Source organism: Asparagus officinalis, chromosome 4 (assembly GCF_001876935.1).
Source record: "Asparagus officinalis chromosome 4, Aspof.V1, whole genome shotgun sequence".
Lineage (NCBI taxonomy): Eukaryota > Viridiplantae > Streptophyta > Magnoliopsida > Asparagales > Asparagaceae > Asparagus > Asparagus officinalis.
In genome coordinates, this window is record NC_033797.1 from 138,747,985 (window position 1) to 138,760,051 (window position 12,067).

At 40.1% G+C, this 12,067-nt stretch overlaps 1 protein-coding gene and 1 long non-coding RNA gene across 2 annotated transcripts; both read left to right on the forward strand.

Moving 5' to 3' along the window:
- LOC109836188 lies at nucleotides 1–7,164 on the forward strand. Its single transcript, XR_002245868.1, has 3 exons — nucleotides 1–85; nucleotides 6,130–6,181; nucleotides 6,830–7,164. It is a non-coding gene; the product is annotated as an uncharacterized LOC109836188 (long non-coding RNA).
- On the forward strand, nucleotides 8,279–9,254 carry LOC109839376. The gene is made up of 2 exons (XM_020407804.1): nucleotides 8,279–8,705; nucleotides 8,788–9,254. Exons 1-2 carry the CDS (start codon nucleotides 8,279–8,281, stop codon nucleotides 9,252–9,254), a joined length of 894 nt encoding a protein of 297 aa, XP_020263393.1.

The following is a 12,067-nucleotide window of genomic DNA, read 5'->3' on the forward strand; positions in this document are numbered from 1 at the left end:
AGCCGATGCCTGTTTGTCCGAGGCCACGCAGGGCTGCTCCCGCGGTGCCTGAGTTTTTGTATCCTCCTCTTAGTTGCAGCCACAGGTTTTCTTCCTTCTATTTCCTCGTATAGCTCTAGGTCACGATTCTATGTATTTATAGCAATAGATAACTGTGTATAACGCAAGAAGTACAAAAATGCCCTCACCATATGATGTAAAGTTTCTTTTCTTTGGATGCTGCCTTATTGACACTTGCGCTGGCCGTACCCCACAACAGGGGGTCGTAATTCTGTAGGCGTTCAAATCTGATTCGCATGATTTAGATGTATTCTCCATAAAAACCAGGCCCCATACGTGTAGAATTGGCAGGATAGTAGATCAGAATCAGGCAGACAAGTGGCGTCGACCGGTGCGGTCGACCGCGTTCGTGCACAAGACTTAGTGGGCATCAGCTTTGGTGTCGGTCGACCGATACGGTCGACCGTAAGGTCTGTTTTGGTGGCGGTTGACCGACCCGGTCGACCGATGAACTCTCTGGAATATTTGGATGGCAGCTGGATGGAGTGCGGTCGACCGCACCGGTCGACCGCCGCTGCGGGTTTGGGTTGGGTTCTGTTTTCAGACCCGTTTTGTTTGTAAGTTGTATATAAACCCTAAACTCGTTTCTAGAGTTAAGCTTTGGAGATTTTGAGCTGCTGAAAAGGGATTTTGAGGGCTTCTATTGTTGGAGTCTATTGGAGAGATCAATTGGTCTTGTTTGAGGGTTTTGGGTAAGATTTGTAACCCTAATTTGTATTCCCCTTGATTTCAAATAGTAAAGCTTCCCCCTCCTTGCCCCGTGGACGTAGGCACATTGCCGAACCACGTATATCTTGTGTTCTTGCTGTGATTGGTTAGCTTGTGTTCACTTGTGGTCTACTATTGTTCTTGTGTGTGCTTTTGATTTGTCTATTTGGGGCTTCCGCGGCGCACAAGAAGTGGTATCAGAGCTCCGGGTTGGATTTGAGAGTTTATTCGAAGGATTCATTGTTGGGTTCTTGTTGGGAGAGTAGATCTACAATATGGGTGATACAAGCAAGGCTAGTTCAAGTGCTACTAGTACATCGGGGTCTGCTTTGACAAAGGCGATCCAAAATTTGAGCATCAATAACACTAAAATTGATGTCCCAAAGTTCGACGGCAAGATTAACTTCGGTTTATGGAGGTGTCAAGTAATGGACGTCTTAGATGCACAAAATTTAGAGGAGACTCTTGAGTTTCAAGAGAAACCGGAGGAGATTGATGATAGGGTTTGGAAGAAAATGCACAGTAGGGCTTGTGGGGTTATTCGGTCATGCTTAACGCCGGATCTTATCTATGATGTGATGAATGAGACGTCGGCAAAGAGATTGTGGGAAACGCTCAATGAAAAATATTTGACAAAGAGCATTGAGAATAGGCTTCATTTGAAGAAAAGGTTCTACCAATTCAAGATGAAGAGAGGAGTTTCCATTCGAGAGCATGTTAACAACTTCACAAAGCTAATTTTGGATATGGCCAATGTTGATATCATGGTGGAGGATGAAGATAAGGCGATGTTATTATTGTGTTCGTTGCTGGATGATGAATTTAGTACTTTTGTTCTCACTATGATAAATGGGCGAACTACAGTTAGCTACAAGGAGGTGACCTCGGCATTGGTGAATTATGAGCTGAGGAAGAATGATTGTGAGCCCTCCGAGAAGGCATCAGGTGATGCACTTGCAGTTCGTGACCGTAGTCCAAACCGCCAAAAGTTTAACCGCTCAAAATCAAAGAATAGGGGTGGCCATAAAAGTGTTGGTAGAAATCAATGTGCCTTTTGCAAAGAAGAGGGACATTGGAAGAATGAGTGCCCAAAGTTGAAGGATAGAGCCGGGAAGCAAAGGGTGAAAGCTGTACAAGCTTCAGAGGTGAATGTTGCTAAGGTTGTTGATGACATTTCAGATTCGGATTCTTCCGGTTATTCTTGTCCCGCACTGCCGTCAGTTTGTTATACCGACTCTACGGAGTGGATGCTTGATTCGGGAGCTACATTTCATATTTGCCCTAAGAGGGGCTGGTTTACCACCTTTGAGGAGTTGAAGAGAGGAGACGTGGTGCTCATGGGGAACGATCACGTTTGTCCTATTAGTGGGATTGGCTCAGTCAGAATCAGAATGCATGACGGGGTGACTAGGGAATTGAAAGATGTGAGGTTCGTGCCGCAGTTGACGAAGAACCTCATTTCTCTTGGGACTTTGGAGGCATCCGGTTATAGAGTGATATTAGAGGATGCTAGTTTGAAGGTCATGAAGGGATCCATGGTGGTGATGCGAGGTGTCAGGAAAAACAACCTATACTACTTGAAGGGCAAGACAGTTACAGGGGGTCTGGCGACTTCTATCACCACAGAAGAGGACACTACCACACTATGGCACATGAGGCTTGGACACACAGGTAAAAAGTCCCTACAGTCATTGGCAAAATAGGGACTATTGAAAGGTGCAAAGACCTACAAGATGGAGCTGTGTGAGCATTGCATACTTGGGAAGAAGACTAAAGTGAAGTTTGGCACCGCAATTCACAACACCCAAGGTATATTAGACTACATTCACACAGATGTTTGGGGCCCTTCTAAGCACACATCGCTTGGTGGGGTAAATTATTTCATCACTTTCATTGATGATTATTCCAGGAGGAATTGGGTATATACCATGAAGCATAAACATGAGGTCCTGGATATATTTGTGGAGTGGAAGAAGAAAGTGAAGCTGCAGACAGGTAGAAAGGTGAAGACTCTTCGTTCAGACAATGGGGGAGAGTATAAGAGTGATCCATTTTTGTAGTTTTACCAGGATCATGGCATTAGAAGACACTTCACAGTTAGAGAGACACTATAACAGAACGGGGTGGCCGAGAGATTGAACTGTACCTTACTGGAGAAGGTACGATGTATGATGATGCAGAGTGGATTATCTAGATCTTTTTGGGCCGAGGCGTTGGTTTATGCGAGCCATCTCGTTAACAGGTTGCCGTGCACTGCGATAGAGTGAAAGACTCCTTTGGAGCATTGGTCTGGTTCTGTGGCTAGTGATTATGAGACTCTTCGGATATTTGGGTGTCCAGCTTATTTCCATGTTAGTGATGGGAAGTTGAATCCGAGAGCGAGGAAGGCGATTTTTGTGGGATTTAGAGAAGGTGTAAAAGGCTTCAAATTATGGGATCCACAAGACAAGAAGATGATCATTAGCAGAGATGTCACATTCGATGAGGCTTACATGATGAAGCCTCAAGTTCCTCAGCAGGTGGAGGAAGATCAGTCAGGAGGGATATCGCAACAGGTGGAGGATGATGTGACTCCACCCACTCCAGTTGGCACTGTTCCCATAGAGACTCCTACAGAGGTGACACGAGAAGGAGTTGAGATGACAGTCGGGCATTTGGGGGATACAGTGGATGGTGAGGCTCAGGAGCAGGGTCATGCTCAGAGGTCCATTGCAGCAGATAGACCGAGGAGAGAGATTCGTCGGCCAGAAGGGTAAGAAAGTTATTGGTTGCAAGTGGGTGTATGCTAAGAAGGAGGGATCTTCTATTGGGGACATTCGGTTCAAGGCCAGATTGGTTGTCAAGGGATATGCACAGCTTGAGGGCGTTGACTACAATGAGGTGTTTTCACCCGTTGTGAAGCATTCATCGATTCAGATACTATTAGCATTGGTGGCACAGCTGGACTTAGATTTGGTCCAAATGGACGTGAAGACGGCCTTTCTACATGGAGACTTAGATGAGGAGATCTACATGACACAACCTATGGGGTTTATTAAAGCTGCAGGAAGAGAAGACTTGGTGTGCAAATTGAAGAAATCTCTTTATGGACTGAAGCAATCACTGCGACAGTGGTACAAGAGATTTGATAGCTTTATGATTGGCCGAGGGTACACGAGGAGCCCTTGAGATTTGATAGCTTTATGATTGGCCGAGGGTACACGAGGAGCCCTTATGACCCGTGTGTTTATATGCGCAAGCTACAGGATGGTGAGCACATTTATTTGTTATTGTATGTTGATGATATGCTCATAGCTTCCAGGAACACTTCAGCTATTGGGAAATTGAAAAAGGAGCTGTCATCAGAATTTGAGAGGCTAAGAAGATATTGGGTATGGAGATTGAGCGAGACAGGGTGAAGGGGAGATTGAAGCTTACACAGAGGAGTTACTTGCAGAAGATGCTGAAGAAATTCAGTTTTGAGGGTAATACCAAGGTGGTAAGTACTCCATTAGCTCTCCACTTTAAGCTTTCAGCCTTGATGTCACCAGTTTCAGTGGAGGATATGGACTACATGTCCAAAGTTCCGTACGCCAGCGCAGTGGGTAGCTTGATGTATGCTATAGTGTGTACTAGGCCAGATTTATCACAGGCCGTGAGCATGGTATCTAGGTACATGCACAACCCCGGGAAGGGGCATTGGGAGGCCATGAAGTGGATTCTACGGTATATTAAGGGTACCGTAGATGTTGGGCTGCTATTTGCGAAGAATGAGGAGACAGGGCAGGATTGTATTGGCTACGTGGATTCAGACTATGTCGGAGATCTTGACAAGCGTCGGTTCACTACAGGTTATGTTTTTACATTGGCTAGTGCACCGGTGTGTTGGCTCTTCAGTCTACAGTGGCGCTTTCTACTACGGAGGCGGAATATATGGCGGTGACTGAAGCAGTGAAGGAGGCTTTGTGGCTACATGGTTTGTTGGGTGACTTGGGGATTACACAGGAGACCATTCAGGTATATTGTGATAGTATGTCAGCTATCTATTTGGCGAAGAACCAAGTCTACCATGCACGCACAAAGCACATTGATGTCAGATTTCATTTTGTACGTGACGTATTAGATGATGGTGATGTCACGTTGGAGAAGGTCCACACTAAGGATAACCCTGCTGATATGTTGACCAAAGTTGTATCAGGTGTGAAGTTTGGTCACTGTTTGAATTTGTTGAATATTCTTCATTGTTGAGGCCGTTGGCGACCATTTCGATGAACTACGTTTGGCTTGATTCCTTGGGCAAGAGGATACGTAGGCAGTCTTGCAGATGCAGCCGGTTAAGTTGATTAGGGGTGCTTTGGTGTCGGCTCAATTTTGATAAACGTTCGCCAAGGTGGAGATTTGTAGAATTGGCAGAATAGTAGATCAGAATCAGACAGACTAAGTGGCGGTCGACCGGTGCGGTCGATCGCGTTCGTGCACGAGACTTAGTGGGTTCGGTCGACCGCCGAACTCTCTGGAGTTTGGGTCTCTTGCTGGATGGTGGGCGGTCGACCGGTCCGGTCGACCGCGATGGATCGCGGTCGACCGTGTCGGTCGACCGCCGCTGCGGGTTTGGGTTGGGTTCTGTTTCCAGACCCGTTTCGTTTGTAAGTTGTATATAAACCCTAAACTCGTTTCTAGGGTTAAGCTTTGGAGATTTTGAGCTGCTGAAAAGGGATTTTGATGGCTTCTATTGTTGGAGTCTATTGGAGAGATCAATTGGTCTTGTTTGAGGGTTTTGGGTAAGATTTGTAACCCTAATTTGTATTCCCCTTTGATTTCATTAGTAAAGCTTCCCCCTCCTTGCCCCGTGGACGTAGGCACATTGCCGAACCACGTATATCTTGTGTTCTTGCTGTGATTGGTTAGCTTGTGTTCACTTGTGGTCTACTATTGTTCTTGTGTGTGCTTTTGATTTGTCTATTTGGGGCTTCCGCGGCGCACAACAATACGTACACAACAACTTATACATTAAGTAGTAATTTATTATCTCTCAAACTCATACAACGGTATTCCCTTAATTTTTACAGAGGAGAGAGAGAGGCTACTTGTAATTATCCCTCTGAAAGTATCAAAATACAACCGTAGAAAAGAGTTGAATGTGATACAGTACTACCAAGATGTAAATGATGCAAGTCATGCGATTTAGCCTTCACAAAAAGACCATTAATGTTACAATTGCTATCTTAAATATTGAGGCAAGGTAATGATACTGATCTTATGAATACAACCATGTATGATGTATATATATTCACATATATACGGCAGTATAGTTTAAGCGTTTAATTATATATTCTCATTCTTAATGCTAACAAAAATATTTTTGTTATGCTGTGTAACCAGCCATTCAGGTAGTCAAGAGAGCAGCGAAATATTGGACGTTGCATCAAGAAAGGTATAGTTATAAACCTTTTGGTATTTGCAGTAATAAATGGGATATATATGCGTTAGAATTAAAAACAATTTTCTTTTTATTTTTTCATTTATCGTTTTTTTTAGGAGAGAAGAGGGACATTATGGTGATGTTATAAATACATCTAAAATTAAAAGGAACATTATGGTGATGTTATATGCACATCTAAAATAAAAGGATCAACATAAAAGAGGATGCTTTTGGATGAAGTCTTAATTACTATTACTAGAAGTCTACATGTAGAACAAGCATTCAACTTGCATTCAAAATCTAAGGTCCTCAGTTCAAACCTTTGCATGCAAAAAACAGTTGATGTGTTGTTTTGGATGTCGACCGTTGTTAGAAATTTATATCAATTTAATCAAAAAATATAAATCATAAAAAAAATTAAATAAAATTACTGATTAACACCCTTCTAGAAAAATCACTTCAGAGAAGGATCGATTCTTTGGCTAATTTGCTATGAAATCTCAATCTGCTGCTCAATAAATGTACATATTGCTCAGAAAAATTAACGAAAACTTAACACTTGAAGATCGATATTTTTTTAGACTTTTAGTACTTGTGCAAGAAAATATATGTATCATGAAAAAAGATTGACACGTTAAAATTCTCGTAAATTTGGTGCAGAGTAATCAAGGAAGAGAACCCGCAATTATAGGATGCTCGCCGTCTTGCTACTGTGGATCACCTCCAGCGAGATCAGGGAACCCGCTGGTGCACGACAGCCAGTTTGTTCATCAAGTTCAGCTGTTCTCCAATTTTAGCTCATTACATGGTTCTTCGTAAATTTGGACCACCGCCGTAACTCTTTACAATATTGACTCGATTAACCTTCGAAAATTTTCATTGAATAAGTGTTCTTGTTTGGTCAGTTTTGCCAAGTTTCGACCATCGAGAAATGCAAATATTTGATAAATACATTGTAATATTGTAAGTTCGATAATTTTTTGAATATTTGTGGAAAATGTGAATGATAATGGTTTGAATTTGATGTGTGTATATAGCATTGGCTTATTTTCCTTCATTCTACATCTTTATTATTATGTGCGTAATGCACATGATATAAGAAATAGAAACGATAGTGGTATAGCTTCAAATAAACTGATAAAAAATAATTTATCAAAATTATATTTAGGTCATATCTGCAATAATATTCTTTTTTGCATAATTTGATAGGAGCAAGAAATGCAGGTAAACTTTGACACAATATTGTTAGAAGATAATTTGTAATTCTAGAAAACTCTAGGATATTTGTAAAAAAATATGTAAAGTAGAAATATCTAGAATAATTTAAGAAGAAAATATATTAAGCATGGATGTATGTAGAATTATATAGAATTCTCTAGAATTTTGATGTATCATGAAAACTCTAAATATTCTAGAGAATTCCTTGTGAGGTTATAAATAGTCTTGAATGTAAGCTTTGTAATCAAGCTTTGAAGCAATTCATACAAAGTTTCTTCAAGTTCTTAGCCTCTTCTCATTTTCCCTCCTATATATTTCCTCCATTCTCAATCCATCCCGCTTCCTCAACTCCAACAAATTTGGTATCAGAGCCATCATTTTCCACCTCAAATCAATCTTGAAAGCATTTAGCCTTTCACTACCATTCTAAATGGCAGCCTCATTAGCAATTACCCATTCTCTTTTCAATTACTCTCAAAACTTAGTCCCCATTTTCGACGGCGAAAACTATGACTTCTGGAGCTCTCAAAACTTAGTCCCCATTTTCGACGGCGAAAACTATGACTTCTGGAGCCTCCAAATGAAGACACTCTTCATCTCTCAAGAACTTTGGGAGCTTGTCGAAGAAGGCTATGAAGGTCCAGATGACTCAGCAATGTTAACATCATGGACACCAGCAAAGCAAAAGGAGTATAAAGAGAACAAGAAAAAAAAGATGCGAAGGCGTTTCTCTTTATCCAACAAGGGGTAAGCAAAGCAATCTTTCCCCGAATAATGTCCGCGTCAAAATCAAAGGATGCATGGGACATACTCAAATAAGAATTCAAGGGCTCCGATAAAGTAATCTCTATCAAACTACAATCCTTATGGAGAGACTTTGACAACATAAAGATGAAAGATAATGAATCCGTGAAAGAATTTTCTGATAGAGTTACCTCAATTATTAATCAAATTAGAAGCTATGGGGATAAAATAGAGGATAAGAAGATAGTTGAGAAGATACTAAGAAGTCTTTCCCCTACATGGGATCATATTGTTGCTGTCATAAAAGAATCTAAAGACTTATCAAAATTAAGTTTTTATGAACTAATGACTTCTTTGGAGTCACATGAGCTTAGAAGAAGCAGATTTTCAAGCCAAGAGGTGGAGCAAGCGTTTCAGTCAAAACTAATATTTTCAAGGAAAGGAGGAGATGGAACTAAAGAAAATAAAGAAAGAATATTTTCTCAGAAAGTACAAGATGGAGGAGGCAACTACCATGAAAGAAAGTTAGGGAGACAAAGAAAAATTAATGAGAGAGATAAAGATTTCTCAAAAGGTAAGTCTACCTCCTATTGTAAAATATGTAGTAAGTCTGGACATAACACATACAACTGTAAGTTTAAATGCACAAACTGTAGAAATGTTAATCACTCCCAAAAAAGATTGCTGGTATCAGAAAAATAATAAAGTCCACTATACAGAAGTAGAAACCGATCACCTACTTTATTCATGTTTTAATGCACAACCAGAAGAAAAGGATATTTGGTATTTGGATAGTGGATGCAGCAATCATATGACAGGAAATAAGAGCATCTTCGTAGAGTTGAAGGATGAAACAAGCTCTCAAATAAAGCTTGGAGACAGAAAATTACAAAACATTGAAGGAAAGCGAGTGATAGCAGTCCAGACAAATGGAGGTAAGACGAAAGACATCTCAGATGTTCTTTATGTTACGGGGCTAACTCAAAATTTACTTAGTGTGGGACAATTAATCCAAAAAGGATATGCAATCAATTTCTTTAAGAATGAATGTGTGATAATAGATGATAAGAATAAGCAGATAGTGGCTAGAATAAAAATGGCTCCAACAAAGTTTTTCCCTTAAAAATGTCAATAGAGAATCTTGCACTCAAATCAGAAGAAAATAATGATTCTCTATTATGGCATCAAAGATATGGCCACTTAAACTTCAAGAGTCTAAATTTACTAAAAAAAGAAGAATATGGTGATAGGACTCCCACACATAAATAAAGAAGAAAAAGTTTGTGAAGGATACATTTATGGAAAAATGCATCGCTTACCATTTACTAAAACATCTTAGAGAGCAAAAGCCCCGTTAGAATTAGTGCATTCTGATGTTTGTGGCCCAACGCAAACCCCATCATTAAATGGAAGAAGATATTTCTTATTATTTGTTGATGATTATAGCAGAATGATGCGGGTATATTTCTTAAAAGCAAAATCAGAAGTATTCTCAAAGTTTATTGAGTATAAGGCTCTTGTAGAAAAGCAAAGTGGTCACAAATTAAAAGTTCTGAGAACTGATCATGGAGGAGAGTTTACTTCCAATGAATTTCAAAATTTTTGTAAAAAATATGGAATTAAAAAGGAGCTAACAACAAGGTACACTCTACAACAAAATGGAGTAGCAGAAAAAAAAAATAGATCAATTGTGGAGATGGCGAGGAGCATGTTAAAAAGTAAAAATCTCCCAAACAAATTATGGACTGAGGTAGTATATACAGCAGTCTACATCTTGAATAGATCACCAACAAAAGCTGTGCCAGACAAGACGCCATATGAAGCTTGGTATAGGCGAAAGGCGAAAGTGGATTTCTTTAAGGTATTTGGTTGTATCGCCTATGCACATAAACCAACACAACTAAGGAAGGAAAAGTTTGATGAAAAAGGAGAAAAACTCATCTTTATTGGCTACAGTGAAAAATCCAAAGCCTACAGATTATACAATCTTGATACTAATAAATTGGTGGTATCTAGAGATGTTATCTTCGATGAAGCAGGAACATGGAACGGTGAACCGCATCAAACCTCAACACCAAGCATCATTGAAGAAGAAACGAGGGGAGCCACGTCATATCAAGATTCTCCTAGTCTAAGATCCTCAGATGCATCAACTTCAGACACAGATTCACCGCCTAAAAAGGTGTGTTCACTTCAAGATATTTATGACTCCTGTGACGTAGCATTCTTCTCCTGTGAACCACAGAAATTTGAAGAAGCCGTCCAAGATGAAGGCTGGAGAAAAGCAATGGATGAAGAAATCTACATGATCGAGAAGAACAAAACATGGGAGCTGGTGAATCTTCCAGAAGGAAAGGAGGTCATTGGCCTTAAGTGGATATACAAAACCAAGTACAATGAAGATGGCTCCGTTCAGAAACTCAAGGCTCGATTAGTCGCGAAGGGTTACTCTCAACAACCAGGAGTCGACTTCAATGAGACATTTGCCCCAGTTGCTCGTATGGAGACTATAAGGTTGGTATTGGCTATAGCAGTACAGCTCAAGCTCAAAGTATTTCAGCTAGATGTCAAGTCTGCATTCCTAAATGGAGAACTCGAAGAGGAAGTCTATGTCGAGCAACCACAGGGCTACATAGTCAAGAAAGAAGAAAACAAAGTTTATCGGTTGCACAAAGCACTATACGGGTTGAAGCAAGCACCACGGGCTTGGAATAGCAAAATTGATAGCTATTTTCATGAGAATGGATTTCAAAGGAGCCCGAGTGAAATATCTCTATATGTGAAGAAAAAAGGTGCAGACTTCCTTATCATTTGCCTATATGTTGATGATTTAATTTATTGTGGTACTAACACCATAATGATTGAAGAATTTAAAAGAAAGATGAAAGAAGATTTTGAGATGACAGATTTAGGATTGATGAGATATTTTCTGAGACTACAAGTAAAACAAACTGAAGGAGAAATATTCATCAATCAAGAGAAATACTACGAAGATCTTCTGAAGAAGTTCAACATGAAGAATTGCAATCCAGTAGCTACACCAGCATTGCTAAATGAAAAGCTATCAATGAACGATGGAGCACCAAAGGTGGATGCCTCAAGTTACAAAAGCCTAGTCGGATCACTAATCTACCTCACAAACACTAGGCCAGACATATTGTATGCTGTAAGCATTGTGTCCAGATTCATGAGCAATCCAAGTAAGCTACACTATGGAGCAGCGAAGCGGATTCTTCGATATCTTCAAGGAACAAAGAGTATGGGAATCAAATACACAACAGAAGAAGACAATGCATTATCTGGCTACACTGACAGCGACTGGGCTAGATGCATTGATGATCGCAAAAGCACTTCAGGATATGTTTTCACTCTGGGATCTAAGGTAATATCCTGGACCTCAAAGAAACAACAGATCATAGCTCTCTCATCTACAGAAGCAGAGTATATTTCAGCTACAAATGTCGCATGCGAAGTAGTATGGCTTCGAAGGATTTTATCTGATTTACAACAACACCAAGAGTCACCGATTACTCTCTATTATGACAGCAAGTCTGCAATAGCCATGACAAAGAATCCGGTCTTCCATGCTAAAACCAAACATCTTGAGATTCGTCATCATTTCATCAGGAAGCTTGTTGAAGATAAGGAGATCGAGCTAGAGTTCATCTCAACAAATGAACAGTTAGCAGACATCTTCACAAAAGCATTACCCTCCAAAAAGTTAGAGTTCATCTCAACAAATGAACAGTTAGCAGACATCTTCACAAAAGCATTACCCTCCAAAAAGTTTATACTATTTAGAAATGAGTTGTTCACAAAAGCATTACCCTCCAAAAAGTTTATACTATTTAGAAATGAGTTGGGAATTACAAATTAAGGAAGGGTGTTAGAAGATAATTTGTAATTCTAGAAAACTATAGGATATTTATAAAAAAG

Excerpts from the sequence above, each read along its gene's own strand:
- LOC109839376 (XM_020407804.1), top strand. The coding sequence starts at position 8,279 with ATGAAAGATAATGAATCCGTGAAAGAATTTTCTGATAGAGTTACCTCA. Across the intron at positions 8,706-8,787 it reads AGATAAAGATTTCTCAAAAG|AAATGTTAATCACTCCCAAA; the intron begins GTAAGTCTACCT and ends CACAAACTGTAG.